Source organism: Mauremys reevesii, linkage group 8 (genome assembly GCF_016161935.1).
Source record: "Mauremys reevesii isolate NIE-2019 linkage group 8, ASM1616193v1, whole genome shotgun sequence".
Classification (NCBI taxonomy): Eukaryota; Metazoa; Chordata; order Testudines; family Geoemydidae; genus Mauremys; species Mauremys reevesii.
The window spans coordinates 37763861-37786741 of NC_052630.1; the positions used below are offsets into that span (position 1 = coordinate 37763861).

The 22881-nt window shown below is 45.8% G+C and overlaps 1 protein-coding gene across 2 annotated transcripts; it reads right to left on the minus strand.

Moving 5' to 3' along the window:
• Positions 1-3209: 3209 nt before the first annotated feature.
• Positions 3210-22376, minus strand: HDAC3 (histone deacetylase 3). 2 transcript variants are annotated; one of them, XM_039485816.1, is made up of 15 exons: positions 22198-22376; positions 18673-18755; positions 14185-14327; positions 12367-12448; positions 11916-11972; positions 11765-11820; positions 9619-9752; positions 9227-9307; positions 9071-9144; positions 8765-8829; positions 8241-8330; positions 7999-8057; positions 6467-6546; positions 4837-4994; positions 3210-4504 (listed from the first exon to the last, which is right to left on the minus strand). In XM_039485816.1, the coding sequence occupies exons 1-15, from the start codon at positions 22250-22252 to the stop codon at positions 4435-4437; spliced, it is 1287 nt and encodes a 428-aa protein (XP_039341750.1). In that variant the 5' UTR covers positions 22253-22376; the 3' UTR covers positions 3210-4434. The 2 variants fall into 2 exon arrangements, with proteins under 2 accessions (XP_039341750.1, XP_039341751.1); XM_039485817.1 differs by lacking the exons at positions 11916-11972; positions 12367-12448; positions 14185-14327; positions 18673-18755; positions 22198-22376 and having other exon boundaries at positions 11752-11773.
• Positions 22377-22881: the final 505 nt, after the last annotated feature.

Here is a 22881-nt window from a genome sequence, read left to right on the forward strand (position 1 = left end):
GTTTGGTGCGATAAACCTCCATGATCACCTGGGAAGATGCGATGAGACCTTTCCACTCCGAGCCAGCAGGAAATGGAATTTTAAAAATTCCCGGGCTTCTAAGTGGGAGGGGCAGATGGTTGTTTAAACCACATTCAGCAGTAGAGTTCAAACTGCTGACCAGAGCGGTCAGGATCGGAATTGTGGGACACCTCCTGGAGGCCAGTTAAAGTGATGAAATCAAGCATGGTGTCTACACTGGCATTTTGTTGAGAAAAATAAAGAGGAAAAAGATACAAGTCTCTCACCGGGGTGGATGTAACTTAGTTGCCAAAACCAGACATTTTTCCCAACAAAAGTTGCATTGCAGCGTGTACGCACTCACTGTTTGGTCGACAAAAGGCAGTTTTGGTGACAAAACTTGGTAGTGTAGACAAAGCCTAAGTTTTCAGTTACTAAATACCCCCCTTCTTTCACCTCCAGCTTGCTAGAAAACATCACCCCTTCCTCCTGGGCGAGGACCTGGCTACAATGATCCATGCATTTGTCACCTCCGCACCAGATTACTGTAATTCACTGCATCTGAAGTTGATTTTAAAAACAATGCAAAGGCTCCAACTGATACAGAATGTGGCTGTCTGCCTTCTCCATGGTTCAGGCTGCTATGAACACATCAAGTCCACACTCCAGTCCCTCCACTGACTCCCAGTCAACTTCCAATGTCAGTTTAAGGCTTTGGTCCTAATCCTCAAAGCAATAATTGATCAGTTCCAAGGTACATTGTAGACCTCATTTTAATCTACTAACCCTCAAGATAGCATGCTCCTCTGGGGCAACACAGATCATAAATCCCAGAATAAAGTGAGAAATATCTGGGGACAAAGCATTCTCAAGTCCAAGGGATATGGTTCTGGAACAAACTTCCAGAGGAGATTAGATGAATTCAGGGTTTTATCTTTGCAAAAATTGATAGTTTTTCCAGCATAACAAGAATGACATTTGCATCATCAGCCACCACACTCCACCACCCTCAAAATTATCCCATCTACCTTAAACAGAGCTTTCTATAACTAAAAAAGGAAAAGAGCCAGAGATGACAAGAATTCCCTTATAGACTTCGCTATTAATTTATTCTACATAGAAGTTCACATGTGAAGGGGCAGCATTGCAAAACCCTAAGATAGATAAGACAGGGATTTAATGCATTTACTCGGTCTCTCTCTCTCTCTCTATAGATACATATATATCAGAAAGCTAAGTACATTATAAATTGTAATTGTTTTACAAATTGTTTGTCCTAAAGCATTTCCTAAAATAATTGTGTCAGTCTTCATTTACTTTCAGTAGTTACCAGACCTTGGCCGCATCCTGTATTTCAGACCAAAGCCCTATGATCACACTGCATCACTTATTTAAATCAGTTACCTATCAGGGCCTCAGTGTTTGGGATGGCCCTTTATTAAATACATACATTTGCCTCATTAGCAAATTGGGCTTAGTGCAGAGTTGCTGATATGACAGGCAAGATCAACTCAAGAACACAATTCAATGGGAAGATAGTCTTGCCTTTCAAATGAGAGACTTTAGAAGTGTAGAACCAGGCACTGTCCTCCAAATTCATTGCATCAGTTCAAAACCCAGCAGTGGATACACAATTTGCATTCTGGAGAAGCAAGAATGTCTAAAGTAGCCCAGTCTGTGGTGGTCAGCAAAAAGTAGGTTATGTTTCTGTATGGAGTATGAGGAAAGGGACTGAAAATACAATGAAGAAGTGAATCGACCCCACACCTCACTTTATTCCATAAATGAAAAGACAGTAAGGTACTCAATGAAACAGCATACAAACTGCAGAATTCACTGCTGCACAAGAGCAAATAATCAAATTCTATGAGGGGAATAATTTTGACTGTAAGAAACGGCTGTAGATTTCCAAGCTAAGTTAATTATAAGAGTAATCACCATGTCCTGTTGCAGTGAATAGGCAGATTGGCTGTAAGGGTCAGGAATGAATTTCACCATCACCTACAGTACAGAATAACCGCCAGTATCTTATAAAGGGAAGTATTATAGTCCTCTGAAGCAGCAAGTACTGGCCAGTGCCAAAGACGGGACACTGAACTCTCTTGACAAATGGTCCGATACAGCCAGAGGTAAGAACACCACATTAGATGGAGTAACTCTTTGATCCTGTGAGGTGGACTAGGAGCGCAGAATGGGATCAGCAGTCAAAAATTCTGGGTTCTGTTCAGGCTCTGACATTGACTCAATGTGTGATTTCAGGTCAGGCACTTCACCTTTTGGTTCCTCTATTAACCCAGCTATGAAAAGGGAATAGTTACCTACATTCGTAAAGCACTGGGTTTCTCAGCTGAAGAATGCTACATTAGCTGCACCAAATGGTCTGATCAGGTATGTGCCTATCCAGTTGGAGGCAGAAAGGTTACAAATAAAACTCAAGTGTCAGAGGCAGAGATTTCTCTGGGTGTGCTGCTCCTTGACACATTTTGTATTAATGCCCACTGTGCACAGCTGTGACTCAGTGGTAAGCATCAACCTTTACATCCCTCATTATTCTGCATCTTTAGGCTATGAGTTGCATTAATGACACACACGTTCCTTTTAGCATGTTCACTCTAACAGCTCAGATCAAGTTACCAGTTGTCTCAGGCCCTCACATCCCAAGCTCTGTGCCTCTGCTCAACATTCCTGTATCTGCAGTGGCAAAGGCTGGAAAGGAAAACATGATCCAGGAAGTTTTATTAGCAGACTGCTCCACAGACATCAGGAGAAATAACTAATGACTCTGGCTAGTGAGAGCTTATCTGGTGAATAAAAGCTGATAACACATTTTAGCTAACAAATGAGACTCAAAAAAATTGAGAGGGGCCCAATCACTTTGGGGGGGGGCAGTCGTGGAGGACAGCTAGAGACTCAGTAATGGGGAATTCAGCCCTGGGTGCTAGGGTTATATTTATATATATTTGGAAATAAGGGTGGAACACATAGCAAGGAGCAGAGAGACTCAAGGAGGTTTGTGACTAGAAAGGACCATTAATTGTAAATGCCTTCTCCAAACATGCCCTCAAGAGCAAAGGCTTGTTGTTCCCTGCAAGGTGGTCAGTTCATCTGCACAGAGGGCACTAGCTAGAAGCCTATGGTGCTTTCACTCAGAAGCATCAACAGAAGCAAACGATGCATGAGCTTTTCAACAGACAAAACAACAAATCACATAAGAAAAATACCATCTTCGTTTATTGTTTAAAAACATTGGTAAAACAAACAGAAAAGAACAGAGAGCAGGAGGCTGATGCCCATTCCATCTCCCCAGCTAAGACAAAATTCTCCAAACACAGACAGCACGAGCCCCCAGGCTCAGACAGTGTTCGGGATTGAGGGGAGCCCTAGGAGAAAGGTCTCTACACTGTGGTAGGGGTAGAAAAGTTAATCTTTTCAGCTACAGGCGCCACTTCCCGCACCACAGAACAGAATGAATTCTTCCAGGTTGTCAGTGAGGGGAAAGGCCATCCACTTAGGGTATGTGATTCACCCCGAATTCTCTATGGATGTGTAAAAGAGCCTGGGCTAGGGGAGGGAAAGGTGTCTGGAGCTTACAACGGAAGTGGGAATGCACCACACCTGGTACGGCACAGACCCCTGCAACCAACCCCTGCACCCTCTGCTCCAAAGTAATTTGAGCCCCAGGGAAAGATCTAGATAGGGAGTTTGGGACACAACCAAATATGGCAAATAGCTGTGGTTCTTGTTAGCAGATACAGAATGAAGCTACTCCGGAGTAAGACAAAGGCTACACTCTGAATATATTCTCCCCTCCCTGCTCCACCAGGTTGGACCCAGAACTTCCCAGTCTCACCCCTTCCCCCAGTCTCAACCCCAGAACTGGTCTTGCCTCTTTACTGGGTTTCTCCAAACACAGGAACTTCGGATGGCTGGAAAAGCTGGCAGGAAGTGTACCTCACTGCAGCTTTCAGTGGACTTTTGCCTGAGCAGAGGGACAAGGACACATTGAGTGGTGCTGATGAAGGGGACAGGGAGATTCTAGGCACTGCAGCACTGACTCCAATCTCTCTGGCTGGAGCCTGAGCTGTACTGAGAGGAGCTGGTGAAGCCACTGCAGACTGGGCTCTGAAACTGGTTGTATGGCAGCAGCACAGAGACCATGGTGTGGATCCAAGTGTCACATGAATTTCCATTTGTCCTACTGATGAGAGTCAGAGCTCTGAGGGATTGGAGAGGGTAAGGAACAGGTTTCACTGCTCTGTGCCTCCATAGGTAGCCAGCCTGCCCCGGCAATGCTGCTCCTGCTGCCACATGCGTCAAATATAAAGGGGAGGTCCAAAAAGAGACCTTTTACTGGCTCATGTGTATCCCAGTCATCTCCACCAAGCACCAACGTCTTAATAGGGACCCACAGTTCAGAGTCCAACAACTCAGCCCTCAGATCTCGACATCACTTTCTTTATCATTATCGTGGTCACCATCATAGAACTCATTAGAAGCCTCAGGCCTGAAAGACAGACAAGAACATAAGGACAGGTAGCCTTTTCCAGCATTTTCAGAAGAGCAGAGTTGTCTAGACACAGGCATGAGAACATGTTGCTAGAAAGAGGGGAGGGAGGGACACATCTCCTCACTTAGCAGACATGGGATATGACCTCTGAGGCATGTAACCATGTGCTAGTAGAGAAGTTTCTCTGGATAGGAACCAGAAAATCAAAAGGGATGCAATATCTACTCTGGGATGTGGACAGTCCCCACCATATCTCCCCTCACTGGGATGGGATGAACAGGAGAGAGGAGCCCCTTTCCCAGCTCATCAGAGAATGGGAGGCCAAGTACCTGTTGTAGTTCTCCTCAGAGCCTCTCTCCTCTGCATCAGGCTCGTCTGCACGGTCATAACTGAGCAGGTCAGAAGGAACATCATGGATCTGGACACTGGGAGCATGGTTCAGCATTTTCAGATTCTCAAATATTGTCTGTCTGATTTGATCCAAGTACTGGTTAGAAATAGAAGGAGCAGATCAGCTTAGCTAGACTGAAGAGACAGTACCACGATTACTGGCATTAACACTTGCCTGCACCATGCATGCCCTAAGGCCATGCAAATGCCATCAATGCAAATGGCTTTAAACTGTAGCATAGAGCATAACATACTCACCACAGGCACAGAGGGCTTGTCTACACTTAAAAGGATGCAGCTGTGCCGCTGTAGCGCTTCAGCAAAGAAACTACCTACACCAACAGGAGGGCTTCTCCCATTGCTGTAGGTCAGTAGTTCTCAATCAAGGGTATGTGCACCTCTAAGGGTTTCCAGAGGTCTTCCAAGGGGTACACATCAACTCATCTAGATATTTGCCTAGTTTTACTACAGACTACATAAAATGCACTGCTGAAGTCAGTACAAACTAAAATTTCAATGACGTGTTTATACTGCTCTATATACTATACACTGAAATGTAAGTACAATATTTATATTCCAATTGATTTAGTTTATAATTATATGGTAAAATGAGAAAGTAAATATTTTTTTCAGTAAGAATGTGCTGTGACACTTCTATATTTTTGTGTCTGATTTTGAGTTCTGTATTAAGCAAGTAGTTTAAATGAGGTGAAACTTGGGGTACACAAGACAAATCATGACTCATGAAAGGGGTACAGTAGTCTGGAAAGGTTAAGAGCCACTGCCATAGGGGTTATCCACATCCCTGAGAAGCAGTAGCTACGTCAATGGGAGACTCCTCCTGTCAATCAGCGCTAGTCTACACTGGGAGTTAGGTCGGTGTAACTGCATTGCTGAATGACCTAGTTATATCGACATAAGTCTGACATAAGACCAAGCCTAAGACTCAGGGCAGGTGCTTCAGAAGTGGAAAGGAAATTGTAAGAGGACCTTCAAGTTTCTCAAATATGAAATATCTTTGGAGAGCTCCCTACATCTCAAAGATGCTGGGAGGTTGCAAACATAGGTAGGTGCCCACTCCATGGAGAAAAACTGACGGGTGCTTAGCACCCACCAGCAGTCAAGCTTCCCTCCCTCCAGCGGCCCCCGCCAATCAACTCCTCCAACAACTCCAGAACAGCCGGGTGTGCAGGAGGCGCTGGAAAGGCAGGGGAGAAGCGGGGACGGGGCACGCTCAGGGGAGGGGCGGAAAGAGGTGGGGCGAGGGTGGAGCAGGGGTGGGAAGAGGCAGGGTGGGGGCTTGGAGGAAGGGGTGTAGTGGGGGCAGGGAAAATTAGAAGACGGCGCCTGTGGCTGCAAAGAAGAAAGCATGTTGTCCAACACTGGGATGAGCAGGAAAGCCTCTTGTTGCCCTGCCCTGACAGGTTTTTCCTGGGTGAGCTGCTGGCTGAACTCCACCTGGTTTCACAGGATCTAGCATCAAGCACAGACCTTTTATTTTCAGACTACACCACATGGCTGTTAGCTGATGCATAGTAGCGTGTCCGGGACAAAGCCAGAGCCACTCACCTGTCTAGAGTTCTGGTTCTCAATTCTTGTACTGACATCTGGGTGGAGGGTAAAGTCTGGAGCAAAGTACTCGAAGTATTCTGCGAGGGAACCAGTAAAGAGTTAAAGAACAGGGGCGAGGGGAGTTTGAAACTAGTTTTTCTGAAACACTGTTCTGCAGAGATGGGAACAGCCTACCCTACACCATGCTAGCTGTCACCATACCATCAAGAGCACAGTGAGAGCCAACTCCATCATCATGAGGGGTACGCTGCCAGAAAGAAAAGAGAACGCAACAGGAACATTGTGTAAAGAATTTAGAACACGAGACTGTAATGCAGATATGTCTGTCCAGTGAGGCCCACCACAGATGGGGGATGTGTACAGTAGGAAGCAAGAAAGAACAGGAACACTTGGGTTAGGATCAGAAGATACTACTGCTTCAGCCCCACTCTGGTTAACATTAATTAACATAGGTGTGGAATCCAGCTAAAGTCCCTGAAGCATTAGAACATCGAAGCACATTAGCTAAATTTATGAAGAGAATGGTGAAACTCACATTTATTTATTCCAAGGCTAAAAGGAACCATTGTGATCAACTAGTCCAGGGGTTCTCAAACTCGGGGTCACGAGGTTATTACATGGGGGTTCGCGAGCTGTCAGCCTGCATTCCAAACCCCGCTTTTCCTCCAACATTTCTAATAGTGTTAAATATATAAAAAAGTGTTTTTAATTTAGAAGGGGGGGGGGGGAAGGTTACACTCAGTGGCTTGCTATGTGAATGGGGTCACCAGTACAAGTCTGAGAACCACTGAACTAGTCTGACCTGCTGTATAACACCACAGGTCAGAGACTTTCCTAAAATAATTCCTAAAGCAGATCTTTTAGAAAAACATTCAATCTTGATATAAAAATTGCCAGTGATGGAGAATCAACCACAACTCTGGCAAATTGTTCTAATGGTTAATTACTTTCACTGTTAAAAAATTATACCTTATTTCCAATCTGAATTTGTCTCATTTCAACTTCCAGCCACTGGATGGTGTTATACCTTTCACTGCTAGACTGAAGAGCCCATTATCAAATATCTGAACATACCTTGCAGGTATTTATAGATTGTAATCAAGTCATCCATTAACCTTCTCTTTGTTAAGATAAATTGATTGAGCTCTTTGAGGGTACGTCCAGACTACCTGCCGTATCGGCGGGTAGTGATCGATTTTTCGGGGCTCGATATATCGCATCTCATCTAGACGTGATATATCGATCCCCGAACGCGCTCCCGTCGACTCCAGAACTCCACCGGAGCAAGTGGCAGTAGCGGAGTCGACGGGGGAGCCGCGGACATTGATCCCACGCCGTGAGGACCTGAGGTAAATCGATCTAAGATACTTCGACTTCAGCTACGCTATTCACGTACCCATATCAGCTGCTCTAATTTCGTGCCCGGGAGATGTCAGACTGACAGGCCTATACTTACCCAGGTCATCCCACTTACCCTATTTAAATATTGGCACAACATAGTAATCTGTAACAAGATGACAGTAACTCACCACTGTATGGGAGTTCCTCACTAATTGCTTCATCCACAAGCAGCGACGTTTCATAGGTCCTAAAAACACAGAACATTCTACTCAGTCCAGAAAAGATCGACTTTCCCCCCATTACCGGCAGTCAGCCTGAAACTCAATGCCAGTTACAGCTGCATAAAGGCCCAAAGGAGCACAAGTGTTGATAACCCTCACGCCATCTGCAACAAATAGGATATCCTCCAGCAAGCATGTGAAAGACTCACCAGCATCGTGCCACATTACGAACAGTATAGCCACCTCCTCCCAGCACCAGAAGGGGGATGTTGAAACTCTTTACATACTCCACACACTCCCTAAAAACCCAAAACAGAAGGGAAACCTGTGACTGTTAGCAGCTGATCTAAGCTCATCAATGCAGCACCATGCTCAACCCAGTAACATACCTAACTGTATGATACACAGAGTTCAGGGCTCCCATCAGTGAAACCCAAACCTTGCCCTGATGGGAGCTGTTCTCATGGCTTGAGAGAAATCTGAGCTCTGTGTTCATGCATTCTGGCAGAGCACTGCCAGAAGAAATGTTGCAAGATCCCAAATCTAGTCTGGGGAAATCTGCTTCTGCAGAATCTTGCCCCTTATTAGCTCTTCTGAGGAGAGCCTCCTATCCCACAGGGAACTAGATTGCTCTCGTTGAGCTCAAGTCTCACACTGAAGGACCCAATGGATTCTTTCACTGACTGCAATGATGGTCCTTTAAATGTTCCATCCACACCCTTGCTGAACTTACCCATGTCCTCTTATACTGAGGTTAAAGCAACCCAGACGGTCACAACCCAGGGAGTCAGCACCGCACTAGGGAAGAGAAAGAACAGCTGAGTCCTGGCTAAGAAGCATTATTCTCCAGATGCACATCCTAACAAGCCATCAGCATCCCGCAGATATACCCACCTACCACAGAGCCACAAGCAGCATTCCAGCCAGCCAGCACCCACCTGTCCATATTTTCCCAGGGAGCCATAGATGCACATACTGGAGAGTGCATACCTCCTATCCATTCCCTCTGCAACAGATGCACACAGACCTGCTTTCCTACCTGTAGCACTATGCATGTGGGCTGGTAGTAGTCCACCACCTGGTTAATGACTGGCTGGAAGAGGTGTTTATAACCTTTAGAGACAAAGACAGATTGTCATCATGGCTCAAGAGGGCAAACAGGGTCATTGGAGCGCAGGGAAAGCATTCCACTTACTTTGGTCATCAATGCCATCCCGCAGTGGCACATTGAGGCAATAATAGCGGCCACTCTCTGCCCCAACCTCGTACATGTCACCTGGCAGAGGAAAGGAGGCAGAGTCACAGCACACAAGGATCAGCTCTGAAACTTCATAGGTGTGGGCAGTACAGACAACAGCAAATCAAGACTTCTGCCAAGGGACCCAACCATGGCATGGAGATCCTTTCCACCTACTCTGCAAACTACCAAGGGGCCATATCCTTCACCCAGCCTCTCCCCATTCTCCAGAACTCCTTTCTTCAGTCATTCCTCTCTGAAACCAGAGCCCCAGAACCTCACACTACCATGTAACAGCAGTGATTGGGGCCTGAAATCTGCACTTCACTGGGGCAGTGGAGATTCTGTACCTGTACCAGGGAAGAAGTAGTTCCCATATTTGTGAAAAGATACTGTCATGACACGATCTGTCAAGTAAAAGGCCTCCTGAACACCATCTCCGTGATGAATATCAATGTCAATGTAGAGAACACGTGGGTGATACCTGCCAGAAACAGGAGACAAAGGCGTATTACAGTCCACTGGTGCCATCCCAACTACAGCAACCACTTTGCTATGGCTTCCTAAAATCCAACCCCCATAAAACAAGCCTGTAATATGTCAAAGGCCTTCTGGCTCAGCAAGCCCATCTGGTCCCCTCCTAAGGTCTCTGGAGAATATCTCTGTCATTATCCCATAAGGTAATGTTTGTATAGAGCATCTTCCATACAAACAGTACCTTAAAATACTCTTGTCTGTTATATTAAGAGGCACGAACAAGGAACAACAGGTTTTAAGAGCAGACTAGAGACATGATGGAAAGCACATGAAAGAGAGAGAGATGCAATGGGCTTGTTCAGACGGCAAAGGCTGCAGAGAAGGTTCTTGCATTGGCAGGAGAAAGATTATGCAAAGGGTCAGGAAGGAGGCCACTGGTGAACACGCAAAGTGAGAGGAACCAGCGATGAGGCTGGGTAGTGCAAGTCCATGAATTGACTGACTTGTACAGTCAGAGAAGTTTAAAAAGCACTTTATGTACAAAAGTCTTTGCCCCGAAGAACTTACAATCTAGTTAATCTTTAACAATTAGAGCAATTTTTAAATGCTCCTGAAATGAATGGGGAGTAAAGTAATTTGAAGATGGAAGCAGCTGTTCTTCCCTGTATGTGCCACAGCGCTGGCATCATCACTCTCCAGTGCTGGAGTCTGGAGAGCCAGGACTTGAGGAGGTCAGGGGAATGAAGTGCAGTCATCCAGATGGAGGCATGAACGTGGATCTCAGCCACGGTGGGCAGAAGGACATAGTGCCCAGGGGCATTGTTGCATAGATGGCAACAGGCAGCATTGCAGAGACAGGGAATGTGGAAAAAGGAAAGTTGAGTGAAGGCTGAAGCCAAAGTTACTGAGAACAGAGGTCTGAATGCAGGGGAGAGAAAGGAGATGCAGCTGGGCTTGAGAAGTGTTCTCTTGCCAAGTGGACATTCAGGGGAATGCAGGAGAGTTGAAATTACCGGGCAATAAATTTACTAGGTCTGTCAGGCAGAGGTCAGATAAGGAGAGGTCATTTAAAGCATCAAAACTTATATGTCCCCACTTTAAATGTTAACTAATGTTAAAGAGAGAGGGGACATAAACCCTCACCAGAGCCAACACCCTGTTTGAGATGAGGTGACTAGTACTGCAGTAACATTTAGAGGCGGCAAACCTTGATTAATCCAGAAAATATTAGAATGCCTTTCTATAATTCTCCATCTCATTCCTTATGAGTTTAGACCTTTTTTGGACCACAATTGAATTTTTTTGACCAAAGTGGAGGTCCCCATTATGCTGTCTCCAGTGACACCCAGATCCCTTTCCTGAGCCAATACAGTTAAATTTAGAATCCAGAAAGATTCACATGTAGTTCAAATTTTACCTTCCAACGCGCAACACTTTGCATTTATCACAAAGGGCTTAACAATGGCAAGAACTATACACACAGTGAGCCTCAAAAGGGCCCTGTGAAGCAGAAAAATATTTCACAGATGGTAAACTGAGAAAACAATCAACAAAGCTAGCACCAGATACCCTTATTCTCAGTCCTCTGCCTTAACTGAGACCTATTCCTGCTTCTGAGGATGAGAAGAGGACAGTAGATAAAGAACTGAGTGTTTGGGACTCTGCAATGGCAGGGTCTTGGCAGAGAAGCAAAGCTACCAGTAGAGATAGAGGCTGGAGACATAAGAACAGAATCATGCCAGGGACACGCCTGAACAGCTGTTAGGCTATAGAAGACACCTGAAACAGAGACTGTCCAGGGCAGCCAATGATCAGCTATGTCTAAGGCACAACTGAAATTAGGGAGAACAAGAAGGGAAGAATCCTCTATCAGCAGAGGGGATCCTATTTATGATGTGGAGAAGGGCAGTGCCCATACTACAACCACATTACACAGGGCGTCTCTCACAGCATTACCCTCCCAGAGCATCACTTCTAATCCAGAACAGTATCACAGCTGCACTCACACCGAGTCCTTACTTGAGCAGCTCCAGAATGCCGATTACTATGTCATTGACGTAACAAAACCCAGAAGCCTGCAGTGCAAAGAAAATAAAATGGAGTCAAAAGAAGAGCAGCAATGAGCCCAACTTTGAGTGAGAGACAGAAATACTTAGTCTTGTGTCATTACCTCAAACTTCTTGGCATGATGCAGGCCTCCAGCCCAGTTTATTGCAATATCACAGATCTAAGAAAGGAAGAGCAGATTAACTCAAAGATAAGAGCAACAACCCCAAGCCCAACTGCATGTCAGTATGGACATCAGCCCTGCCCCCACATTGTGGCTCACAATTATTATTTTTGCCTCTTTCTCCCCATCCATACAGTCCCTTCAGATGCCCTGCTATCTGTCATCCAGTCAAGCTACTTAAGCTGTACTAAATCAGTGTTTGCAATCAGTCAGAGTGGGGGCAGGGGGAAATACAAGAGATTCCCCCACAAATTAACAGACAGATGACATCGAGTTGGTGTTTTTACAATAAGTATATTAGTATATAGATTATTTTAGGAACTCCATCCCCCACAGCAGACAGCTGGCATGTCAGTGTTCAAAGAGGACAAGCATATCAGCTCAGAGTTACCTTGTTGTTCAGTTGCGTTGCTCCCTGCAGTGAGGCCCCAGTATAGCGAGAGCAAAATTCGAAAAGGCCCGGGAACACTGGGCTGCAAAAAGAGAACACAAAAAATTCAAACAGAACAGAACCTCCCAACTTCAGATACACGTCTCCAGGATTGAGACCAAAACAAAACTCTCACTGACCATTACACAAATAATATCAAAATGCAGTCTCTGCTAGAGAAATGTTAATTCGGGGTCATTCTGACCCTGTTCACTACAGACTACATATCAATAGGCAACATTACACCATCCTTTGCAAACACTATGGAAAACTTGGTGGATTTGATAATAATTACAATAAACTTTCAAGTTAGTCTGGAACAATCTTGTTCACCATATACTCCAGATCTGGAGAATGGGAAACATACAGACTAAACCCTGCCCTCTACCATGCTAATGCATATATGGGGACAGGTCCTGGAGAGAGAAGATACAAGGCATCCTGTGTAAGGGAGAGGGCAGGACTTCACAACAAAACAACAACAGGGAACTTGGCTGTCCAAGACATCTATTTGCACACCATATTCCCATGGGGTTGTAATCTGTTAGTTTGAAGATGCTCCCCAGCCATTCATCTACCTACTGAATAGACTGCTGTGAGCAATAAATTGTATCCAGGGATGCACAATGCTCTTACTCAGAGTAGCAAAGTATGTCTCATCTCCATCATGCAATCCCCCTCTAGCCAGCAGGCTCACTACGGCAGAAGAACTCCTTTACTCATTCTCAGTGACTCACAGCATGCACACATTAACAAGTGCAAGTCATAACATATCAATGTGCGCACACAATCTACCAGAAATAAAATATAAACCTCAAATCTGTTGCTTCCATGTGTTTCACTTGTTAACAGGCCCCAGAGCTTGTACCTGACCACACTGTTTTCACAAAAGTAGAACTACAGTAAAATTAACCCAATGAGAGGATTGGCTGAGGGAGAAAGCAAATACCACTGCCACAGGAGTGCAGGCCAGGGAGGTGTATGAAAAACGTGTTATATGCCCATCAATGAATGACAAGAATGACAGATAAGCTCACCCTAAAGTAGGTGGCAGCCTGACCTGTGTCTACAGCACTTTGTAGTCCTGCAAATAGCTGACACTCCCAGCAGACTGTGTATTTAAGAACACTGGGCTTGTTCAGTTTGGAGAAAAGGAGACTATGGAAAGGCAAGAATCGCAGCTTCTGCCTCCCACAGCTAAATCTCATCACTTCTCATCCTGTCCTCACTGATTAGTGGGAATACTAGTATATAGAGACTGTACTGTTATCCTATTATTTATTGCTTTGAGGTCAAGATTTTCAAAATTGACTAGCGATTTGGGGTGCAAAGTTTGAGGCACTGATTTTCAGAGTTTATCTGCACTTTCTGAAAGTCAGAACCTTTAAGTTGTCTCAAGTTTGGCACCCAAAAAACTGAGGCAACCAAAATCAGTCACCTTTGAAAATCTCTGCCCGAGTTTTCAAGAGCTAGGAGCCTCATGAAACCAAGTAAAGTTATAGTCCCTAGCGTAGAGCTTACCATCTAGATTCAGACCTAACAATTGAAACTCAAAGAGATTAAAAAGAGGAGGGACAGGAAGATTTACAGCAATAACAGTTACTCAACAAGTTGTTTGCAACATCTTGATGGCTCCAGTACACTGTAGGGCTTTTTAAGTTAAAAATGTAAAATTTATACCACACTGTATTGGAACCATTATGATGCACCCATATCACACCAAACAATCTACTATAACCCTTGTAATTCCCATTCACCTGCTAGGTGCTAGATACTCACCAGTCATCACCCACATTGAAGGCATTGAGGCTCTTGGTGAATCCTTGCATGTTGTTGGGACTCACCCTCTGCAGGAAGTCTATATAATCCTCTGAGTGGAAGCGACACATATCATGCTGGGATGCCTGGTATGGTTTAAAAACCTCAAAGAGAAGGACACACAACAGTTATTTCCTGCTCAGAGTTGGGTTTACCTTGGCTACCACAAATCTCACCACCAAATTAACTTCAAATAGACAAATACCCCAAATCACTGTGTCAGTCTAAAAATGCTTAACTATGTGTTCAGTTTAACAAGTGTCATGCAAATTTTAAATAAAAAGTGATCAGGAAAGTAGGGACTGATTCAAGAGATGGTGTCCACAACAATATGAATTTGCCAGCATTGCATTTTTTCATATTAAAGTACACTTTTAACTAAGTTAACAATCAAGATGTACAATGAGAGTAAATTAAGCTGCTCTGAGATTAATCAGAACCTTAAGTTTTGCCTTTCTTTATCTGTCTCTAATTAAAATGTATACTTTTAACAAAATTAAGAAATTTTTGCTTTTTAAAAAAGTTGGAGAAAGCTTGGGCCTGTGTCCATGGGGAAATGTATTCACATAACTATAGAGGTATAACTCCCCGTGTGGACAGGGTTATTCCGGAATAAGAGTGTCTTCACGGGAGTTATACCAGTATAGCTATATGGGTATAATTATACCGTTATGATTATTCTGGCAACCTATGGAAACATGCAACTACAGAGCACTACTGGCAAATACCAACACAAAGAGTTTGTTAAACTGGCTTTAAGATTAATCAAGTATCAAACTTTTAACCTGAAAGAACATTATTTTAAAAAGAAAGATTAGAGAGCCAGGAAGTTAAACAATTTATATTTAAAAAACCCAAACATTGGAAGTTTGGGAATTCACAGTTAAGAATACCACATATAGTCAATCATAAGCCGGTTCGGTGTAAGCCCCCCCACCATGGATAAGTAAAAATGGAAATTATGTATGACCTATTCATGAGCCGACCCTATAATTCAGGGGTTGGCAAACTTTGGCTCCCGGGCCATCAGGATAAGTCACTGGCGGGCCAAGACAGTTTGTTTACTTCGAGCATTTGCAGGCACAGAGGTAAACCTAAGTAAACAAAGTCTCCCAGCCCGGGGGGGAGAAGCTGGGGGTCAGGGGAATAACCCCTGTGACCACCTCCCACATGACCCCAACCCTAGCCTGGGACCCACCCACTCTCCCCATCCCATCTCTTCCTACCTTAGCTGGGGCAGGCCAGGTGACGAGGTCTCTGGCCTGGCTGGGTGGTGCGGCCGCAGCCTGCTCCAGTGGGTCGGGTCGGGCTGTCACAGCCGCAGCCTGCTCCAGCTGGCGGGGTGGGCGGTGTGGCCACAGCCTGCCAGCCCCGGAGCTGCAGCCACTTTGGAGGCTGGGGGGAGAGCAGCGTGGCCAGAAGCGGAGACACTCTGGCCCCGCCTCTTCCCTTCTGGCTCTACTGCCTCTCCTTGCCCCCTCTGTTGGGGGGTAGGGGCTGTGTCCCACCTCTCCCTCTTTATACCCATTCATAAGCCGACCCCCTTCTCTGATCCTTCCCTTTATTACTAAAAAAATTCGGCTTATGAACGAGTATATATGGTAAGCTATTCTTCCCAATCAGTAGCTCTTCTGTGAAAGGTAAAAATGGAGACCAACAAGTATCCTTCTAGCATGGCTGGTTGCTATTTATAAAAATAATTACCTCACCGTTTCAAACAGGTATCTTGAAATCCACATCTGAAATAATGTATTTTTGGAGTTTCCCCTCAACACTTATGTGGTACACCACCTTTGGCTGTGGACATATTATTTAATCCATATGACCCACTCATGTTGCAGAGTATATATTTCTGAAGCCAGATGGTATATTGTGACAAATATGATGTGCCTTGTAATAATTTGCAATAACTGTATGTTGGCTTGGATAAGGAATGGTATTTTCTATATGAATATTCTGGTTTAAGCGCTTCTCACTAGGAGACTTTCTAGGATGGATCAGGCAAGAAGGAGGCAATGGCTCAAGATAGTTCCTATCAGTTTTCACTTAAGAGTTGTTCCAGAAGAACACCAGAACTATTAGCTCCAATGACTCAGGGCCTGTGGGACTGATTTAACCAGGAGGGGAGCTAAAGCCCACTAACACAGAAATAAGCCTCCTGCAGAACAAAGGACCAGACAGGATTTAAAAAAAAAAAAAAAAACCTCTTAGAGGTGCAAAGAAAAATCCAAACTGAGACACGCAAAAACCCAGGAACATGTAGGAGCATCTGAAGAAGCTAGGCTATGTCTAGGGGCTTGGCTACACTTACAAATTTGCAGCGCTGCAGCAGGGTGTGAAAACACACCCTCTCCAGCGCTGCAAATTGCGGCGCTGCAAAGTGCCAGTGTGGTCAAAGCCCCAGCGCTGGGAGCGCGGCTCCCAGCGCTGTACGTTATTCCCCACACGGAGGTGGAGTACGGACAGCGCTGGGAGAGCTTTCTCCCAGCGCTGGCGCTTTGACTACACTTAGCGCTTTGAAGTGTAAGTGTAGCCAAAGCCTAGGTTACCATTATAAGATGATAGTACTTTAGGTAAGGGACAGAGGTGCAGCTAGGGTTGCAGATGAAACTCATATTATAGCTGGAGCTAGGACTGCCATTCAGTGAAAGTATTCTGAGTTCTAGACTTGTCAGCTTAAAATGAAAAACTTCCACTATTTCTATTTCTATGCTGCCTCCTTTGTTGTAGCAAAATCAAAGATCTTATTCTGCCTGTGACTGTGGTGCTTGCAGAAAACATGCTTGATTAAAAAAGCAGGTGATACTCTCAAGAAAGTGCCCTTATCAAATGACACTGTGTGTCAGGGAATGTTTGCTACCCTGAAACCACTATCAACAAGCACATACTGTTTTGAAAAAGTATAAGGGCAAACTCTACTGAAGAGGACATTTTTAAACTAATTGACTTTTTAAAAAAAATACAATTTGAGTTGGAATTTATGCAAATTTGTCTGCACTGATGGGGCCACTGCAATGACCAAGAGAGTGAACAGGCTTGTAGCTAGCATCAAGAAAGAAAGTCCTTCCTTACAGTTGGTGCACTGAGAGAACTTGCTTCAAAAAAGAGGAGTTCTGAGCTCCATAAAGTTTTAAACAAGTTTGTCAAAATTGTCTACTTTACAAGTCCAGGCCACTCAATGCTCACTTGTTTCGCATTCTTTGCAAAGAGATGAGGTCAGAACATCAGCAACTGTTGCTTCACACAGAGGTTCACTGGCTTTTGAGAGGGAAAGTACTTGACAGATGGTTTGAATTATGCACAGAAGTTAACATGTTTTTTTCTGATCATTAATTCCCTCTTGCTTCTGTGTTTGACAACATTCTGTGGTTAGCTCAACTTGCCTATCTCACAGATATATTTTGCAAGCTGAGTGATATAAATTTGTCCATGAAAGGCCATGTCTGCTAACAATCTGAATCTCTATGATAAAGCAAAAGCTTTTATCAAGAAAACTAAATTCCGGAAGTCCAAATGTCGAGACAAAGACTTTACCTGTTTTCCAATGCTTCATGAGCTCTGAACAGGGGAAATTGAGCAGAGCAAAATTATTTCCCCAACATTCAACTCATTCCACAACTCAGCTCAACTCAACTGGATAAGAAACCCATTCATTTTATCAGATGTTAGCAGCAGTAGCATGTCTGCCAGGCAGCAAGAAAATCTTCTTGAGTTCTCCTCAGACCATGGTCTGCAAATGAAGTTTAATGACTCCACACTAACCTAGTTCTGATGTTTAGTGCAGAAAGAGTACATTAACCTTGGGAACCATGCTTTGGGTGTTCTGTTATCTTTTGAATCAACATATCTTTGTGCAGTCTCATTTTCTGCTATGACTGCTACCAAGACAAAGAATAGGAATACACTTAATGTGAAGAAAAACCTAAATCTTGCTATCATTTCACTGCCTACCAGAATTACAAGGCTCACAGGTGAAAAAGAGGCTCAAGTATCACACTGAAATGTAACTACAATAGTTATATTCCAATTGATATATTTTGTAATTATTTGGCAAAAATGAGAAAATAAGCAATTTTGCAGTAATAGTGTGCTGTGACACTTTTGTATTTTTATGTCTCATTTTATAAGCAAGTAGTTTTAAGTTAAGTGAAACTTGGACTACGCAAGACAAATCAGACTCCTGAAAGGAGTACAGTAGTCTGGAAAGGTTGAGAACCACTGGCTTAAAGCATCTCTGGTATATAGAGAACCATGTTCTATCCTAATACAGTTACATGACTGTTGTGTACACAGACAAGAATAAGCCATAATATAACATAGCTCAGACAAATATATTTTATAACCATATTTTAACATGGTTACGTTTGCAGCATATGCAGGGCTTTACAGGCCACAGACAATGCTCCCCTGAGACGGGAGTCTCAGCATCATCAGATAAGCGATACTTACGATCATCTTCTTGTAGAGCCCATAGTGAAGCACCAGACTGTGGGTCAGTGCCAAGCGATGAGGTTTCATGGGATGTCCTGCTCCTGGAAAGAAAAGAAGACAGTCAGCACACAAAGTGGATTAATAGCTAGACATACCACTCCCCCCGGCCCCACCTCTCCCTGCCCTCCCCCTGCCTTCTCCCACTCCCACCCTCTCCACACACAGGGTCCCCTTGCCCTCTCCCACCCACTGCCCATACACAGGGATAGCTCTCCCTGCCATCTCCCCTCCCCCCCACACAGTACCAGCTCCCCCTGCCTTCTCCCACCCCCATGTGGCCATCTCCCCCTGCCTTCTCCCACTCCCACCCTCCCACACACAGGGCCAGCTCCCCTTGCCCTCTCCCACCCTGCCCCTCCATACACAGGGCTAGCTCTCCCTGCTCCCTCCCCTCCCCACACACAGGGCCAGTTCCCCCTGCCCTGCCCTCTCCCCTCCCTACCCACAGGACCACTGTGATGCTGTATGGAATCTGGGGGACACTTCAGAATATTATGAATACTAATATTGTAAAATTGCAATGAGTTATGCCAGAAATGCCATGTAAGATATCTGCAAAAGTTGTAATTTCCCAGATATGATAATCTCATTTGTGTGTTCGTACCACCTTTGTATTATGGTTTATAGATATGTATGTATGTCTGTATTTCAAACTTGTGCTATGCTTCTGGGTGAGCCCCCAGACAGTTTGGCATCAGCACTGCGTAGCCCGCTTGATGGCCCATTAAGGACCATCAGTTATACTACTGACCCATTGAGAGAAGACAGAGGACTCAGCAAGGAATGGCTGGGCATGCCTATGGACAAAAATGGTGTCCAAGCCATGGGGTGGGCAGTTCCTGTTTGAAACAAAGGAAGCACAAGCCGTATGGCAAAAGACTATAAGAAGGCAGCTGCATCTTCTCCATTTGGTCTTCAGTCCTGCTTTTTACCTCTGAAGGAACTTTGCTACAAACTGAAGCTCTGAACAAAGGACTGAATGATCGATCCAAGCTGTAGATGTATTCCAAAGGGCCTTTCAAGCCAACAAACTCACCAATACTGCTAGGAACCTTATATATGGACTTTGAAGTCTTTGAATGTATGTGACTGTTTTACCATTTAACATCTCTCTTCTTGGTCTTTCTTTTTTCTTTATAATAAACCTTTAGTTTTAGACCAGGGGTGGGCAAATTACGATCCACAGGACACATCCAATCCGCCAGACGATTTAATCTGGCCCTCAATCTCCTGCAGCTCCTGGAAGCAGCGGCACGTTCTCATTCCAGCTCCTACGTTTAGGGGCAGCCAGGGGCCTCCACACACTGCCCCCGCCCCTCCTATTGGCCTCAGTTCCCAGCCAATGGGAGCTGCAGGGACGGTGCTTATGGATGGGGCAGCACACTCCCCCAGCTGGAGTCCTCACCCCCACCACATCCCAACCCCCTGCCTGGAGCCCCCTCCCTCACCCCAAACTCCTCATTTCTGGCCCTACTCCAGAGCCTGCACCCCCAGCCAGAGCCCACATCCCATCCTGCACCCCAACCCCAATTTCATGAGCATTCATGGCACGACATACAATTTCCATATCTAGATGTGGCCCTCAGGCCAAAAAGTTTGCCCACCCCTGTTTAGACACTAAAGGACTGGCTGTCAGCGTGGTATTTTGGGTAAGATCCAAACCTATACTGACCTAGTAATGCGGCTAACCCTTTGGGGTCCGAAGAACATTTTGTGTACGTGAGTAGAGTTTTAAAATAACTTCTCACTGTACTGGATCTAGGTGCTGATTGGGAGCCAGAGAACTAGAATGCAATAAATGGGGCTGTGTGATTTCTTTTTTTGCTTCTTGATAACCAGTGTGGTGGATCAGAAGCACAGTCTGTGACTGGTTGGAGAGTTTAACTTCAGTGTTACCCACCAGTCTTGGGAGTATCTGCTCTCCCTTTTGCAGCCTGCCCTGACCTTGGCATTTCCAATGAGGGCTGCCCCAGGGTCACATAGGCATAGTCTTGGCAAGATCCACAGAACCAGATCATTTGAGTTTTGGATCAGAACCTCATGCTAGTCCAAATTTTAAAATTTTGATACTGAAAGTGTTAAAGGTTAAAGTTAGTCACAATGAGTGATCCACAATCAAAACTATAAGCCCTGAGAGACAGCCAGCATTTTCAGCATGAGAGAGAAATGGCAGAACTTTGGATGCAAGAGAAGCAAACCTTGGCCCAGCTGGAAAAAGAAGCTGAGGAGAGAGCCAGAGAATCTCACAGGAGGCGAATGGAACTGCTACAAGCAGAGACCCAAGTTACCAGACTTAAACTCCAAATCAAAGTAATGAAAGAACAGCAGGAACTGTGTTAGCCTGGAAGCCCAGCTCCTCTCTACAGCAATGATGGAGACAGAATCTGTTCAGTTTATAAGAATGTTGGTATGTTGTTTAACAATGATGTGGTAACTATGTTTAATCAGAGTAATGTTATAACCCAGTCCCAGAAAAAGTATGAATGTAAATCCTCTGTATTATTTGTAACTAACTGGGAGATTTTTGAAGAGGGGGTGTTTGACTCTAGGCAGTTCCATGTGTTTAACCAGGTATGCTATAAACAAGGAAGAGTGTGTCTCTAGCCTTCGGATTGTGGAAAACTGCTGTTTGTCCAGTCAGAAAAGCAGTTTATATAGTGAAGAAATTTCTGAAGGTATGTCTAATATCTCAGATGTGACACTGGAATTAGAGGAAGTGCAGAAAGCAGCTCAGGAAAACTTTTTTTTTGGGGGGGGGGGGAAATTGAACTTGATGGTCACTTTGAAGCCCTAATCAAGGAAGGTAAGTGTAGATTTCTGGTGGGTGATGGATTGCTGGCAAGTGAAGTTTGTAAAAGTGTGCCTGAACCAGGTAAAAGTGATGAGCCACTGTTTGTGGTAGGCAACAGTTTATCTGTTGAAGGAAAAACTGTTTTCAATTGTCTATCTGTTGCAAATAGCAGTGTGCCTAATGAAGGAAAATGTACCTCCAGTCCTTTGTGGAGCAGACAGAAGGTACTTCTTGGCCTATGATGGTTGAGGATATTTCAGTTGTTCCAGAGTTGATTCTGGACTTAACTGAAACCCAAGAAGGAATCGTTCCTAAGCTTGTGTGTGGCAACCTGCATCTGGCCAGTGAGAAAAGCTGCAGAGGGAAAGAGCGTGCCCCCTCCAACCCTTTAACCATGGAGAGTAGCAGTTTGCCTGAAAGGGGGTTATGTGAAAGTCCTCTTAATGTTCCGAGATGATTCTGGGTGTAAGTGAAACGCAGAGAGGGTTTGTTGTAGCTCCACAGAGCAATGCTCCCTGCCCCGGTTCCCTACCCAACCAGGGCCCGCTCCCCGCCGCTCGGTTCCCCACCCGCCCAGGCCCCGCTCCCTGCCGCTCGGTTTCCCACCCGCCCAGGGCCTGCTCCCTGCCCCCGCCCAGGGCGTAGGACGGGGCCGCTGCCTGCCTCAGGCCCGCGGGCCCCGCGCCTCTCACCGTAATGGAAGTTGCCCACGTCCGGGTCATAGAAATAGGCCACGGTCTTAGCCATAGCGCGCCGCCGCCAGGACCCGCCGCCTGCCCGCTCCGCCCACAACCCGTGACATCACCGCGCCGCGCTCCGAGTCCCGCCCCCAACGCCGAGAGCTCGCACGAGCCCACCCCGCCGGGCCCTGCGCGGAATTACAGGGGCGGGGCCCGCAGAGCCGACGAGCCTTGGTCCGCAACCGCTCCCATCCTCCCCAGCGCTGCAACCAGCGTTTTTGCGCGCGCAGCTAGAGCGGCTGTCGTCACGGAGCAGCCTTGGGGGGCTCGTGCCCTTGCAGCTCCCTACAGCCCTTGGGAGCGACCGGCAGAGCCTGGCGCGCCCCCCTCCCCCGGGCCTGGGGAGCGGAACCCGCCCTTTTGCTGCGGCCGCGCTGACTCCGGGACGGGCTGCCGGGAGCGCTGTTCCCAACGAGGCGCCTTGAGGCAGTTGCGAGCGGGAGCCCGGGATTCAGCTCTGCCGGCGGCGGCCCTCCCGAGGCGCGCAGGGGCCGTGGCGTCCCCCAGGCCGCCTTAGCGTCTCGCTGAACATCGCGGAGAAGCTTTAGGGCGATACCGGGGCCATCGCCCCGTCTCCGGAAGCTCAGCAGCAGCAGCCCCCGGGTGAGCGAGGTCGAGCTCTCTCCCAGGGACCAG